At 42.9% G+C, this 14899-nt stretch overlaps 3 protein-coding genes across 8 annotated transcripts; all 3 read right to left on the bottom strand.

Annotated features, from left to right (window-relative positions):
* Nucleotides 1–250: 250 nt before the first annotated feature.
* On the bottom strand, nucleotides 251–6221 carry LOC131104071 (carbohydrate sulfotransferase 10-like). 6 transcript variants are annotated; one of them, XM_058050831.2, is made up of 6 exons: nucleotides 4980–6221; nucleotides 3785–3883; nucleotides 3655–3686; nucleotides 2748–2961; nucleotides 2084–2189; nucleotides 251–2009 (listed from the first exon to the last, which is right to left on the bottom strand). In XM_058050831.2, the coding sequence occupies exons 1-6, from the start codon at nucleotides 5044–5046 to the stop codon at nucleotides 1463–1465; spliced, it is 1065 nt and encodes a 354-aa protein (XP_057906814.2). In that variant the 5' UTR covers nucleotides 5047–6221; the 3' UTR covers nucleotides 251–1462. The 6 variants fall into 6 exon arrangements, with proteins under 6 accessions (XP_057906814.2, XP_057906816.2, XP_057906817.2 ...); XM_058050833.2 differs by having other exon boundaries at nucleotides 3655–3683; XM_058050834.2 differs by lacking the exon at nucleotides 3655–3686.
* A 1341-nt stretch (nucleotides 6222–7562) lies between these two features.
* chst10 (carbohydrate sulfotransferase 10) lies at nucleotides 7563–11203 on the bottom strand. Its single transcript, XM_058051444.2, has 5 exons — nucleotides 10416–11203; nucleotides 10245–10351; nucleotides 9959–10184; nucleotides 9779–9884; nucleotides 7563–8840 (listed from the first exon to the last, which is right to left on the bottom strand). Exons 1-5 carry the CDS (start codon nucleotides 10507–10509, stop codon nucleotides 8288–8290), a joined length of 1086 nt encoding a protein of 361 aa, XP_057907427.2. The 5' UTR covers nucleotides 10510–11203; the 3' UTR covers nucleotides 7563–8287.
* A 2045-nt stretch (nucleotides 11204–13248) lies between these two features.
* On the bottom strand, nucleotides 13249–14874 carry rpl31 (ribosomal protein L31). The gene is made up of 5 exons (XM_058051886.2): nucleotides 14730–14874; nucleotides 14220–14323; nucleotides 13991–14116; nucleotides 13395–13507; nucleotides 13249–13315 (listed from the first exon to the last, which is right to left on the bottom strand). The coding sequence occupies exons 2-5, from the start codon at nucleotides 14321–14323 to the stop codon at nucleotides 13284–13286; spliced, it is 375 nt and encodes a 124-aa protein (XP_057907869.1). The 5' UTR covers nucleotides 14730–14874; the 3' UTR covers nucleotides 13249–13283.
* Nucleotides 14875–14899: the final 25 nt, after the last annotated feature.

The following is a 14899-nucleotide window of genomic DNA, read 5'->3' as shown; positions in this document are numbered from 1 at the left end:
TCCAAAAGAGGAGGGTATTTAGCGTGGCAAATTACATGATATGTTACAAATAGACGCGCTTAATAACCAGTTACCACACCAAACGCAAATGAGACATACTGTATATCAAGGCAGTTAATATAGCAAGAGAGACGTCACTGTCAATATTGGTTATCTAGGGTGTGGCAAGTGACCCACCAGAGTGATGCTCAGTCTACATACATGGATGCAGTACAGCCATTCTCTAAATTCGACAAAGTTGGTTCGGTCAGAGTGTTTTCTACGAACACAAATGTAAAATAAAAGAAAGAAATGTGAGTCATGTCAAAGTGGACCCGGTATCCTTACATTTGTTGTTTCGATAGAAGTTGTGACACATTTGTGGGACAACGGTTTGCCTTCTGCCAGTCAACTGCAGCGCATGTTAGTTATCACAATTCCACGCTTGACACCCTGAGCACCAAAAGGCAATCTGTTGGTGAAACAATATTCAAACGGCAGAGCAGGACCGACCTGTCAGACGGGACTGTGGACACAAGAACAATCATGCATGTTTAAAGCTAATGCAACGTTTACAATGGGCATCATTCTTTATCTGTACAAATCATCTTAACCACCCCCCCTTTCCAGTAGCAATATAAACTTTTATCCCACCACATTTGTGGCGTTCAAATATTAACTATAAACATTACTGCTGACATGTGGACATTTTATGTTACTACAAATCACAAAATCCGTGCAAGCGATTTGTTTTCCACTTGACATTTTGGAATTTTGTTAGAATGTTGTATGATAGTGTTAACTAAATTTGCATATTTGAGCCCTGAAAGAAGTTTCGGATGGCTCTGAACGCCGTTTCAGAGAGCAGCTCACTGTGACGTCACAAGGAACCTGACTTTCTTATATGGGTGTTCCCGAATCCAAGCTGTAGACCTGCCCTTCCCAGCTCTCTGCAGTGTGACCAATCACAACGGAGTGGGTGTGGGAATAAATTAAAACAGACATTTTTCGAAAATCCAAGAAAATATGACTGCAATAGGTGCAGATTCTGGAAGACCTTGAAAGCTTTCTCTGCAGGTTACTGGGTGAAGCTGCTCTATAGGTGTCCACAACCCAATATAACTCAATATAAAGTACCATTCTAAAACTAAAAATGAAAAATCTGCCTTAAACTTATGAGAATAAATTAAAAAATATTAAGAAAAACATTGTAATCTAACAAAAGAAAGTCTAGAATAACCTTATAACATCATTTTAGTGAGTCAAATACAAATATTAAAAACACTTTAAAAGTTGTACCAAACAAAACAACATTTTGGGGAAAATTACGTTGCAGAAAAAGTTACGAGAAAAAAGTGTAAATGTTATTGGAATAAAGTCATAATTACAAGAAGTGTGAGCACCACTGTTACCTAGCACTGCCTTAATCCTCTTGGGCGAGGAATTCACCAGCACAATACTAAAGTATTGTTGTATAAGAAATTCAGTTGAGTAGAAAGTCAGGTGTTGGGTACCCAAATAAGTGAAAGTCCTCCTGATAGCGCTCATAGAGGCGCCTGATGTCCCGTTTGCTGACACCTGAGAAGTAGCGTTCCACCTTGGTCTTGTTGTAGCGCATGATGCCAGCAGGGACGAACGGGTATGACACCAGATGTCCGATGCCGGCTCTACTCAGAATGTGGGTGGCATCTCGCTCCAGTGTCTCGTGGTGGCCTATGACATCATAGCCGACGTCACACGGTGCGCACAACTCCACATAGGTCGCCCAGTGGATGATGTGTTCGCCAAACTGCCAGTCCATGTGGCTCCGCTGCTCCACATCACCCAGGTAACGGACAAATTCATCAAAGACTAAGCCAGTATCGTCCAGGAAGGGAAAGCCTGTGCGGTATTTGTGGATGATGGCGTGGGAGATGGTGTGCTTGTACCAAGGTTCTGAGGGTTTGTTGAAGAGGAATTTGTCCTCAAATGTAGATATCAGACGCTCGAATGGATCCCTCACGATGATGAACTTAAAATACGTGTTTAATCTGTTGAGCAACGACATGAGAACAACACAGGTGATGGCCACGATGAGAAAGGATCAGGGTCATCACTGATTTACCTGTGCATTATTTCCAGTGGCGCCAGTGACGAGAGACGGGGCAGGCCGTTCTTCTTGTGGTCGTGAACAAGGTTCTCTGGGATGTCCTTCACACTTGAGAAGGCTCCTACCATGAGCAGCATACATTAAACACAAGCTGCAGTTGGCTGGAGGGATTAAGTCTATACTTGTTTTCTATGCGGGCTGCACGGCGATCGAGTGGTTAGCGCGCAGACCTCACAGCTAGGAGACCAGAGTTCAATTCCACCCTCGGCCATGTGTGGAGTTTGCATGTGCATGCGTGGGTTTTCTCCGGGTACTTTCCTCCCACATTCCAAAAACATGCTAGGTTAACTGGCGACTCCAAATTGTCCATAGGTATGAATGTGAGTGTGAATGGTTGTTTGTCTATATGTGCCCTGTGATTTGGCTGTCGACCAGTCCAGGGTGTACCCCGCCTCTCACCCGAAGACAGCTGGGATAGGCTCCAGCACCCCCGCGACCCTCGTGAGGATAAGTGGTAGAAAATGAATGAATGTTTTCTATGCTCCAACTATGAAAATATCCTATTTATAAATAAGGAATCCTACTTTGCAGAAATTCACTTCACAATTAACCGTGATAAACGAGGGACTGTTTCACCGTTGACAAACTGAACCATTACACTGGCCACCATGATGCTTACCACTAGCAACAATGAGTAGCTTCTTCCAGTAGGTGTCGCTCGCCTCAGGTGTCTCACAGAACAAGATGTGGTGTTGGTCTGAGACGACAATGTTGTCCAAGACCAGCTTGCTGAGGGAAACTTGGGTATCACCCTGATGTTCCTTGTTCTTGCAACCACTGGAGAACATCTCACTCCTCCGCTTAACAACCACCCCCCAGTCTGCCACTGAAGACTGAGACGTCAACATAAAGATAAATGATCGCTGCTTTGTGGTTGATATTATTCGTCAAAACATATTGAAAAACAAGTGTTATGTAGTATTCTGGTCACTAGGTATCAGTAATGAGCAGTGATAGCCGATATTGGCTTTTATATGCCAACATTGTCCAACTCTCATTTTCCGATACAGATATGTGTAGCATGACATATCTCCTGTATCTCATGATTGGGAAGAAAAAATCAGATACCGATGTCGAATGATATCACATGTTCATGCTGATATCAGATATAGTTATGAGACATGGCATTAGATTATATTATATTATATATTATATTACATGAGTGGCTACTCGCCGACATGCCAAGGCTGAGATGGAGTGAAAAAAGGTTCTGCTCTCATTCCAGGTGGAAGTTGTATTTAGCTTTTTTGTCTTTCTTCCCCACTTTGTATGAAACCCATTTTTAAGTTTAGAATAAGTCATTTGGAGAGGCTAACTAGTTAGCTCCGTAGCTTGCTATATTAGCGCTGGCCGCCAGTTATGTCCCTGCAGTGGTCCCGTAGCCTGCACAATGTGATACAAACAAACTTAAAGTGTGAAGTATACCGTGAACTTTGAACACAGTGAATCAGAAAAAACACAATATGTTACTATTGGTGTAATGAACAGTATATACTATACAACACTGTACTATGGTGCAAACCAACCTGGTTTCCTGGGGTCTTTGCCTCACTTTCTGCTAAACATACAAGAGCAGTAAATATCTGGCTTGACTGTGAATGTTATTGTAACAATAAAAGCTTACCTCTGATAGTTTTGTAATAATTCAAAGCTTACCATTCGCAGATCTGGGGCTGACATGCCTGTCAATCAAGACGAGGAGCAGCAGCAGCCAGGCACAAGCCAAGAACACGCGCCAGTGGAACCGCATAGCTTCTTACATCAGACATTAAATAGAAAAGTAGTCAGATAGCGCACACCACTGCCAAGCCCATTACCTGCTAATGTAAACATGCTAACACCTTAAATGCTTGTGTTTATATAACAGTCTAGCAATGCTAACATTAGCATGCTCACAGAGCATAATAGTTGTTTGTGTAATAATAGTGGATCTGTGTGTTTACTTATAAAAACATCTACAAATGCTACTATGCTAATGTTAGCAGGCTAGCAAGGCTTAATGCTAACCTTAATATGTGTCTATGTGTCTACCTATGAACACTGTTAAAAATTTTACAATGCCAATGTTAGCATGATAGCATGCTAACACCCAGCATTATAATGCAAGTCTTTATATAAGCATCACTCTATGAAACGGGCAAAAAATGACACTGTGCCTAACATGCTAGCAATGTTAACTTGCTAACATTAGCATGCTAACACCTTGCATGATAGTGCAAAGTGTTCAATGTGTGCCTAACTATAAAAGCGGCTAGAAATGCTGCTATGCTAATGTTAGCATGATAGCAATGCTAAATGCTAACATTATCATGCTAACACTTCACATAATACTACTCAGTATTTATATGTGTCTATGATAAACATTAGCGTACTAGCATATAGCGATAGCATATTAACATGCTATCATAAACATGCTAACACCTAGCATGGTAGTGCAATGGAAGGCTAAATGTCCCAAATGAGTTGAAGATTTTGATTTGGAGCGGTCTGAATTTGTTGAGAAATGTGAAAGTAGTAGCATACATTAGAGTAGTCTAAATGCCCGGAATGTGTCGAATAGGTTGATGTTGGAATGGCTTGAATCGGTTGAGAAATGTGGCAGTACTGGCAGGTCATATGTTTTAGGGAAAAAGAGAATTTTGGGAAACATGTCTTTGAATCCTTTCATTTTTCACAATGAGGCCCATGCTGGGAAAAGTTTGGACATCCTTGGTTTAAGTCAACAAGCAAACATTCAAGTGAACTAACTGCGTCAGATGGGTAACATTCATCACACTGCCCATGATCCCTACAAACCTTGCCCAAGCAAAAACACATGAATGCAGCAAAAGGATAAATTCTTGCACCTTACCTTCATTTATTCCAAGACCACCAGTACAAGCAAGGCATCCCAGTGCTTGTAGCAAATATGTTGTCATTGCAAACGTACAATGCTACCAATGATAAAGCTTGACAAACGTGTTGAACAGGATGACCGAGAGCGCATGGCAGCACGCCTCAGAGCATGAGCCTAGTTTTAATGATGAATAAGCGGATTATCACATTCGTCCTACAGGTGGCAGTAACATCTTTTGCATTCTTGACCTAGGACATTCATTCATTTTCTACCGCTTTTTTCCTCACGAGGGTCGCAGGGGTTGCTGGAGCCTATCCCAGCTGTCTTTGGGCGAGAGGCGGGATACACCCTGGACTGGTCGCCAGCCAATCACAGGACACATATAGACAAACAACCATTCACACTCACATTCATACCTATGGACAATTTGGAGTCGCCAATTAACCTAGCATGTTTTTGGAATGTGGGAGGAAACCGGAGTACCCGGAGAAAACCCACGCATGCTTGGGGAGAACATGCAAACTCCACACAGAGATGGCCAAGGGTGGAATTGAACCCTGGTCTCCTAGCTGTGAGGTCTGCGCGCTAACCACTAGACCACCGTGCCGCCCTTGACCTAGGACAGTGCTTCTCAAATACTGGGGCATGCCCCTCAGTGAGCGCGTGTTGATGTGTGAAGGGGGTGCGAAAGGTGCATGTATGATTACAACAACTGTTGAGTCACTTCTGCTTGGGATGAGCTCGTTATAAACAAGTATCCGTGACGGATAATGCATTTTTGCCGGAAATTTAGATGGGTCAACAGATAATGCTGATGTCTGAGTGTCCCCTCAGCATTGCTCTCTGGTTAGATGGTACAAGGATACAGCACATCTAAATTTGTCCAATAGGAATACTTGGAGTGAGAATATCAGTTGAGTAGAAAGTCAGGTGTTGGGTACCCAAATAAGTGAAAGTCCTCCTGATAGCACTCATAGAGGCGCCTGATGTCCCGCTTGCTGACACCTGAGAAGTAGCGTTCCACCTTGGTCTTGTTGTAGCGCATGATGCCAACAGGGACGAACGGGTATGACACCAGATGTCCGATGCCGGCTCTACTCAGGATGTGGGCGGCATTTCGCTCCAGTGTCTCGTGGTGGCCTATGACATCATATGGGATGTCACACGGGGCGCACAGCTCGCCCAGTGGATGATGTGCTCGCCGAACTGACGGTCCATGGGGCAATGGCTCTCCGCATACCCCAGGTATCGGACAAAGTCTTCCGATAGCTGCGCGTATCCCCGGAACTCACATTTCCATGTAATCTCATTTCCTTGCGACTAATCACACATATTTTGGCACACATCACCATTAATTGCATTTGTTTGTTCAAACAACCCATATAATGCATTCTATGACATGCTTACTTTGTGACATGTCATCGTAAATGTTCACATTTGTGCCCAAACATCTGTAAATTCCACAGATTACTGGAATAATCCTCAAAAATATGACGATGTATCCTGGTAACTTTCCTGTAACACACTTATGTAGAAAATTACACCATTTCAAATGTTCTTAAATATTTTCGCTATCACCCATTTTGATGACCATGGCAATACCCCGCACTTCCACTGGGTGGCGATCTAACCATGAATTCAAGTAGACGGAGCAGCGGCGAGGTCTTTGATGTTTTTACAACAAACTTTATAACCTTCACTTGTTTTACCAAATTAAATCAGCGGTTAATTTCACAATATACATCCGAACACGAACACAAGTATTTGTATGGACTTATCTTGTAGTTTATGGACAATTTACCGACCTGATTGGAAATGCAGGCAGAACAGCAAAATCAGGACGTAACGTAGCGGAGCGTTCCCTTGCATATTGCGTCTGACGCAGTACAGGAAGTGTCTCCGTATAGCGGTCCTGCTGCAACTGTAGAGATACGAAAGTTCCGCCTCACACTGTACCGCACAAACTGCAAATCCACCTCCACCAATGTCAGCCATACACAGAACCAGCACACCTCAGAAACATCAACAATTTCCACACATTCACATAGTACGTTAGCTCAATAAACACTAAATGTTGCGTTCGTATGGCATGACAATATACTGAGCCTGGCAAAATTATCCAGTTCATCCATTATGTGATGAATAATTGATTATCAGATCCCATATATACAGTATACGGTATTATCTGGACTACGGGCTATTATTTGTATTACTTTTTTTTCTCGGTCCATGAACGCACCATCCACTTCTCTCAAGTATAGATGGATGTATTTTGGATCTATTATACTCATTTCCTATCTCCTCATACGATCACCTAATACCATGTGGGAATGCATAAAAGTAAATTTTATGGCTTTATTGAGTGCTAATGTGCATATTTGTTGTACACAACCTATTTAGTACTTTTAATTTGCTGTTGTTCCTGCCATAGTTTTACACAAAACATAATACATAGAACAAATCAGATCGCTATAATGTACTGAGGTGTTAAAAATCTTTCCCTAGCTTGTTCCATGGTAAATTGCTAATGCGAGCACAGCAGTCGACTCATGCGTCAATCAAACAACTGTATGGGCCGAGGGTCAAACAGGAGGCACACACGCGAAGAGGGCCATCTTCACTGACATAAAAATGCAATAGTTACCAAATCGTCATTTTAAATGATGAACTTTATTATCATTCTCATCATTATTATTATTGTTATTATCGTTATCTCCAACCGGGGTTGGTCTTGTGCAGCAACAATTAGTCTAAAGGCTATAGCACCTCACAAAAGTAACTACACCCCTCACATTTCCGTTATTATTCTACACTGAAGAAAAGATTCCTTCAATATTGTCTCATGAAAAGATATTTGCACACACGTGTGGGGGTGTACACTACTCACTTTTGTGAGGTACTTTTTCAATAACATGACATAAATAACAAAAAAAGTGTTGAACAGTTGGGTGTTATGCTTGTAAATCATTTTGTAAAACACTGGACCAAGGCTTCGTGTGACTAACGGCTACAAAAAAATGGCATAAGCAGTAGTGAAGAGATTTCAATCATTGTCAGTAAACGGAACTTGAACAATCTTGGAAAAGGACAATGAAGAAGGCGGCAACATCATCATCATCATCATCACAGACTGGAAGCAAGTATACAGAAAATATATAAAATGTTATTTCTGTACTCTAAAACTAGTCAGAATTTGAAATCCATTCAGTGCAAAGGAACATGCTTGTCATTGATGCTACACCTCTTTCACGTTGAATTTTGCCATAAATAGGTTTCCTGTTAAGATACAAAGTACTCCAATAGGAATACTTGGAGTGAGAATATCAGTTGAGTAGAAAGTCAGGTGTTGGGTACCCAAATAAGTGAAAGTCTCCCTGATAGCGCTCATAGAGGCGCCTGATGTCCCGCTTGCTGATACCTGAAAAGTAGCGTTCCACCTTGGTCTTGTTGTAGCGCGTGATGCCAGGAGGGATGGCCGGGTAGGACACCAGCTGTTCGATGCCCGCTCTCCTCAAGATGTGGGCGGCGTCTCGCTCCAGTGTCTCGTGGTGGCCTATGACATCATATGGGATGTCACACGGGGCGCACAGCTCTGCGTACGTCGCCCAGTGGATGATGTGCTCGCCGAACTGACGGTCCAAGCGGCGACGGCCCTCCGCATCCCCCAGGTAACGGACAAAGTCTTCAAAGTGCAAGCCGGATGCGACGATATCTCCGTCACGGTGGCTTTTGCGATACTTGCGGATGATGGCGGGAGCGATGTCATGCTTGTACCAAGGCTCAAAACGGGGGTTCACGATGAACTTGTCCTTGAATGCAGAGATCAGACGCTCAAACGGATCCCTCACGATGAAAAACTTGAAGTAAGTGCTCAATCTGTTGAGCAGAACCCAAGTTCATTAGTAAAGGGCTACTTTGATATTTTGTAAACCAACACACATAAATATGCTGAGATGGTATTTGGTGTGAAAAAAGTGTTTACTCCCTTCCTGATCTCCTTTTTACTGTATACCAGGGGTCTCAAACACGTGGCCCGCAGGACTCTAGTTTGAGGCCCCCGCCTTGATATGAAAGTTTAATGTCAGTGCGGCCCGCGCAAGTTTGATATGAATGCTGTATGGTATCATGTACCCAGAAAAAATGATTACGTTTGATTAATGTTCATGTTAAAGGTTAAATAACTGTTAATAGTTATCCTCCCTGTCCGTGGGGAAGTGGTAAGTTTTTGGCTATTTAAGTTTAAAGGAAATAACTTCGCTAGCTCTCTAGTTTGCGAGTTAGCATGGGTCCAAAGACCCTGCAGTTGCGCAATATGTTGTAAATAAAGAGTATAAATGTGACTATAGTCGTGTTTTGTCATGTCTACAGGGCTCTAATAATGCTTTGTTCATTTTAATCTGAAAAAAATAATTTGTCTACCCACCAACTATATGTGGTTTCTTAAGTTTTTATTATTTGCCATTTTATTATTATTATTATATTTATTTATTACCGTTTGATTGATTTTCTTTATTCTTGATTTGTTTATTTATTTTTCATCTTATTTTGTGTAGAAAAATAAAAAGTAAGATATTTGAGAACAGGGGAATGTTTTATCAGAGCTTTTATTGTAGAAAATCGGAACCAAAGCAAAGTTTATTCATTTTTCTGTTTTAAATAAATGCGTTTTTTGTTTTTTTTTGGAAAACCTGATGCAGCCCAGTCTCACCCAGACCCTAGCTCCAGTGGCCCCCAAGTAAATTGAGTTTGAGACCCCTGCTGTATACGTTTTAAATGCAGACTTTAAATGGCTGTTTAACGCCTCTGTAGCTCACCTGAGTGTAATTTCTTGTGGCTTAAATGACGAGAGGCGGGGCAGGCCGTTCTTCTCATGGTCATGGACGAGGCTCTCTGGGATCTCCTCCACGCTGGAGAAGGTTCCTGACGACAACAAGGACACAAAAACTTAGCATCTGCTTTAAGCGTGACTTTCATTCAAAGCGTGTTCCATGTACCGTTGAGAGCAATGAGGACCTTCTTCCATTGCGTGTTTCCCACTTTGGGGGTCTGGCAGAACAAGATGCTGTGCTTGTCACTGACAAAGATGCGGTCCAGGACGAACTTGCTGATGGGGACGTGAGTCAAACTCCTGAGTCTACTGTTCTTACAAACAGATGAGAGCAGCTGGATTCGCTTCCTTAAAACCGTTTCCCACTCTGCCATCGCAGGGGCTGCTGAGGACTGACCACACACACACACAGAATAAATCACATGTTGTCTTTCTGCCATGACGACTAGTACCTGATCAGGTTGAGTTGCAGGAGTTTTTACAGAGGAGGTCACAGCAAGCTTTGCCACCTTGTGCCCTGACAATGTCCAGCTCTGAACACCAGCCATCTCTCCATATTCTGCAGACGCAAACCATACTGATTAGAGGGCCAGTCACAATCAAATCCACTCAACAGAACTCACCGTTGACAGTTTTGTAGCTGATGAACTTGGTGACAAACAAGAGGAAGAGCAGCACCAGGGCGCAAGCCCGAAGGAGCAACCCGTGGTTCCGCATCGCTGCATCAGCCAGCGCTCATGGATGCTGCGGATACCGGGTCCCACCTCCACACAACGGACTGACTGCTATATAGCCTTAGATTGTTTATATCGGTGCTTTGTTCCAGTTTGTTACCAGCAATAAACCATAGGTCCTCATTGACACACTAGGGGAGTTCGGTTAGCCGACTAGCTAGCACCGGGTCCCTCCCGAACGCAACACTGCAGCAAATTCCTAACGGGAATTAAATAATCTTATAGCACAAAAAACGCCCGGACATATGTACGGAAACGGGACACGTGAGAAAGGTGAAGAGAAAACGCTTACAAGCGTCGCCGGGGTCACCCTAAGGTGTGTTGTTTATTCAGCTGCCATCGATGTCCACTAGCTAAAACAGTGTTGCCGACCCCTCAGTAAGGGCAGCAGCTATTGGCTTTTTGCATAATCACAATCAACGGAGGGAGCCCGTATTCCAGCAAGCGGGAGGAATTGCATCCGTTGATAAATAAAGTCGTAATAAAGTCGTGTCGACACAATCGTCGTCCGCGCGTTTTGGGCCAGCTAGCATGAGTACATAAATGGAAAAATACTCTGTACACTCAATCTGACTCGTGGAGGTTTTCAGCCATGAAATACCGTCTCGTTACTTCTTCTTTCTCTTCCGGCTTTTCCCTTCAGGGTTCTCTCTCATACAAACTACGCTCATTTCATCCTTCACTACACCCATAAATTTCCTATTTGGTCCTCCTCTGCACCTCCTACCTGGCAGCTCTAAATGCAGCATCCTTCTACCAATATATTCACTATCTCTCTCCTCAGTCCGGCCTCTCTGACTTTATCCCCAAGGCCTCTAGCATGGAATGTCCATCTGATGGACTCCTTCCTGATCCTATCCATCCTGGTCACTCCCAATGAGAACCTTGGCATCCTCATTCCAGTTCTGCTTCCTGTCTTTTCCTCAGTATGGCTGGTGTCATCACAGTTTTGTATACCGCCTGACACTTTTCTCCACCTGTTCCACCCTGCATACCTGCACACCTCCTTTTCACAATCTCCATTGTTCTGGACTGTTGACCCCAAATACTTCAAATTCTCCACCTTCTGTATCTCTTCTCCCTGTAACCTCACTCTTCCACTTGAGTTAAACTAACAAGTTTAGTCCATTTGCCGAACACCAAAAACTCTTACTGGGATCAGGTGGTTTCTTCAGAGACCAATGAGCCCTTGTGGCATCATCCTCCCCTTTGTTTGCTGCAAAAAGAAGTGCATTTTGCACATAGCAAAGCTAAGAAGCTTTCTCTTCTTCAACGTGGTCTGATGGTCGAGCTGCATAAGCAAGGCCTCTCACAGCGTGCCATTGCTGCTGAGGTTGGACGCAGTAAGACAGTCTTTCTACATTTTTTTGGAATGATCCTGAGCATTATGGAAGAAAAAGTCAAGAAATGGACCCCAAAAAATTACACCTGCACTGAGCTGGAGGATCCAATTGGCTGTCCATCAAGACACAGGGTGGTCCTCGATCCAAATGAAGGCCCTTACTGGTGCAGACTATAGCAGCAGTATAACCATCAGACGCCATCTGCGGGAAAAGGGTTTCAAAAACAAAAACTCCAAGACCTCTTCCCGGTTAGATTTTGCCAGGGGGCATCAAACATTGTAAGTAGAAAAACAGTTTTATTCTGTGATGAGAAAAAATATTAACAGTGATGGTCAATATGGTTTCGATGTTACTAGCATGACAAAGAGATCCCACCTGAGATGTTTTCTACTCAGCACAGTGGAGGGGGGCATCATAATTTGGGTGCTTTTTCATTCAGTGGAACACTGGAGCTTCAGGTGGTGGAGGGTCATCAAACGGTGGAAGGTTATATGCAGATGTTGCAGCGGGCATCCCAGTTTATGTGGCAACAGCTGGCTTGTTGAACAGGACAACGCTGCAGTTCGCAATATTGGCTTGACCAAGTACTTCTTCAGGGAGAATAATATCACTCTTTTGGACTATCCCACATGTTCCCCTGATTTAAATCCCATAGAACATTTGGGGATGGATGGCAAGGGAGGTTTATAAAAATGTGCATATTTGATGCCCTTTGTCAAGTCATCTTCACCACTTGAGCAATGTTCCAAATAGCCTCCTTGAACATTTTTAAAGGGTGGAGAACAGTGGAGCTACTCATTACAGTCCGAATGAGACATTTTTTTTTTAATTCTGGTCCAGAGAGTTTGAGTGATGGTCTTATTAAACTTTTGAGCAGCTGATAAACAGCCTATTTCAGCTTGTTCTCAATAAATGACTTTTACAAAGTACTTTTTGTCACACTCCCCCTTCTTGCTTTTGCATATTGTAGAAAATGTGCAAAGGGTCTAGCTATTTTTCAACTGGTGTTAAGATTTTGATCAGGTCTGTAGTTGAATCGCAGCAGCTGAAGCCTAAGTTCCACTGTTTTGTATTGTCTGACACAAAATGATGCATGTTTTGCATGTTCACAGGCACCAAGAAAGCATTCTACACTGTTGATTCAATACGTTTGCGGTATAGTTTCTCATGGCTATGGGCTTACTCCTTTCATTCCGTAATAAAATCAAATACGCCCAGGTGTCGAGACAGGTGCACATGGAACTCCCCTTGTCATCCAGCCTGCTTTGTAGCGAGAGGGGGGAGGAAAACAATTGGTTTTACCTATCGTGCCATAACTTGATTTATTGACTATAAATAAATAGCCAATCAGTCTGCAAAAACACTTTAGGACACATTGCATGAAGAAAAGTCCTGTTTATTCCACATTTAGACATTAATTTTCATCCACATTGACTGTCTGCAGACCTGTTGGAAAGATGACAAACATTGAGATGCTATTTATCCCGTACCATGCTGTTTGTAAATGAGCCAACATAATAAATACCTTTGCATGTGGTGACAGGAACATATGTAACCAGGGTGTACAGCTTGTTAGGGGAATCTTCGTCCTCATTTCGCTTCCTGGACAGCCGCACCCGTATCCTGTATGGTACGTTCCTGTGCAAACACATCATGGTCGCCTTGACAAATTGATGCAAACAATTTTCTCATTTTGTTCTATTGTTAAATAATTTTCACTAGTAGATGTGAGGTCTCACTTCTCGGTTATATATCCACCTGCTAATCTCACCCCTGGGACTGGCAGACTGCGACTTTTGGATTTTTGAACATATAGCAATTTGTTTACATACATTTCTTCCATTTGTGCATATTTCTATTAAATTTCTCATTTTCTACACCAAATTTTGCTCAACTATCAGTGTCGGCTACTAGCCAGTGGTAATGGTATACTTTTTGACTGCAGCCAAAGAGGGACTGCACCTTTAATTTTAATAAAAACATAGTGGACCGGGAATTTGGGGTGTTCGAAACACAGGTTCCACTGAATTCGCTTAATGTACAGATATGGAGTTATTACTTCACAAAGAACAATGACAAGCCTTACACGTGAAACAAAGGTAACACATGGCTGTGCCTTACCTGACACCCTTGCTCCACAATGCCTTGTTGAGGCGAGTGTCGATGCGGACATCAGGGGTTCCCATCTCCTTCACCGCGAACTTGCGAATCTCTTTGATCGCACGTGGCGCCCTCCTCTTGAAACCTCTACAAAAATGTCAACAATGCTTATCAAATTACAATAACCTGTAAAAATGGCAATATGTGGCAACTTCACAATAACAAATACAAAGTTTAACAAGATACTCACACTCCATGGATACGCTTGTGGACATTGATGGTGTACTCTCTGGTCACCACCTCGTTGATGGCTGAACGGCCTTTCTTCTTTTCACCTTTCTTGTTTGGGGCCATCTATTAATGACATGCGCAAACGTAAATTAACGAAAGCAAGCCACCTCGTACTTGCATATAGCAAGCATAGCAATGTGAATCGACAATTAAGCAAAAGACGACTTCGGACGACGTAGAAGTAACCAAATGACCACTAGGACAATCAACTACATACTTCTTTTAGGCTGCCATTACAGTTACTATATGCAATAAGCTGTTAAGGGTGCTAAGCTAACGAGCCATCGGTCTACCCACGTCTAGACAGGAGCGCTGAGTCTTTAACAATATTATTAAGCAACAAAAACCCAATCGACAGAACAACACATTAATCGTATACGTAAATATAGTCAATGTGTGATGAATTTTGGTATTTAAGTCACAGGATGGTGCCAGATTAAGAAAATATATTTTCCGACAGCCAACTCACCGTCTCCCTATGGTGAAGCGGAAGTCGGAAAGACGGAGCCAACTGCGAGCATTGTGGGTAAAGGAAACGGGTCCGTCTTTGTAAGACGTTCGGAACAATGTCACGAAAGTTTGTTCCGTGCTAGGCAGTAATGTGAACTGTGACACAGAACGTGTTGTGTCTCCGCCAAA

This window comes from Doryrhamphus excisus, linkage group LG15, assembly GCF_037039965.1.
Source record: "Doryrhamphus excisus strain RoL-2023G ecotype Guam linkage group LG15, RoL_Dexc_Guam_v1.1, whole genome shotgun sequence".
NCBI classification, from domain to species: domain Eukaryota; kingdom Metazoa; phylum Chordata; class Actinopteri; order Syngnathiformes; family Syngnathidae; genus Doryrhamphus; species Doryrhamphus excisus.
The sequence above is the reverse complement of the archived record's forward strand: the minus strand, read 5'-3'. Positions and strand labels throughout refer to the sequence as shown.

What these genes read in the sequence shown, in the direction of transcription:
- LOC131104071 (XM_058050831.2), bottom strand. Translation starts at nt 5,046, where the DNA reads ATGACAACATATTTGCTACAAGCACTGGGATGCCTTGCTTGTACTGGT. An exon ending in TGGTCTTGGAATAAATGAAG is followed by an intron (nt 3,884 to 4,979) that starts GTAAGGTGCAAG and finishes GTCTGATGTAAG; the next exon opens with AAGCTATGCGGTTCCACTGG. An exon ending in CAGCCCCAGATCTGCGAATG is followed by an intron (nt 3,687 to 3,784) that starts GTAAGCTTTGAA and finishes TTGTATGTTTAG; the next exon opens with CAGAAAGTGAGGCAAAGACC.
- chst10 (XM_058051444.2), bottom strand. Translation starts at nt 10,509, where the DNA reads ATGCGGAACCACGGGTTGCTCCTTCGGGCTTGCGCCCTGGTGCTGCTC. An exon ending in CTGCAACTCAACCTGATCAG is followed by an intron (nt 10,185 to 10,244) that starts GTACTAGTCGTC and finishes GTGTGTGGTCAG; the next exon opens with TCCTCAGCAGCCCCTGCGAT. An exon ending in CCACAAGAAATTACACTCAG is followed by an intron (nt 8,841 to 9,778) that starts GTGAGCTACAGA and finishes TCTGCTCAACAG; the next exon opens with ATTGAGCACTTACTTCAAGT.
- rpl31 (XM_058051886.2), bottom strand. Translation starts at nt 14,323, where the DNA reads ATGGCCCCAAACAAGAAAGGTGAAAAGAAGAAAGGCCGTTCAGCCATC. An exon ending in CACAAGCGTATCCATGGAGT is followed by an intron (nt 14,117 to 14,219) that starts GTGAGTATCTTG and finishes ACATTTTTGTAG; the next exon opens with AGGTTTCAAGAGGAGGGCGC. An exon ending in TTGTGGAGCAAGGGTGTCAG is followed by an intron (nt 13,508 to 13,990) that starts GTAAGGCACAGC and finishes GTGTTTGCACAG; the next exon opens with GAACGTACCATACAGGATAC.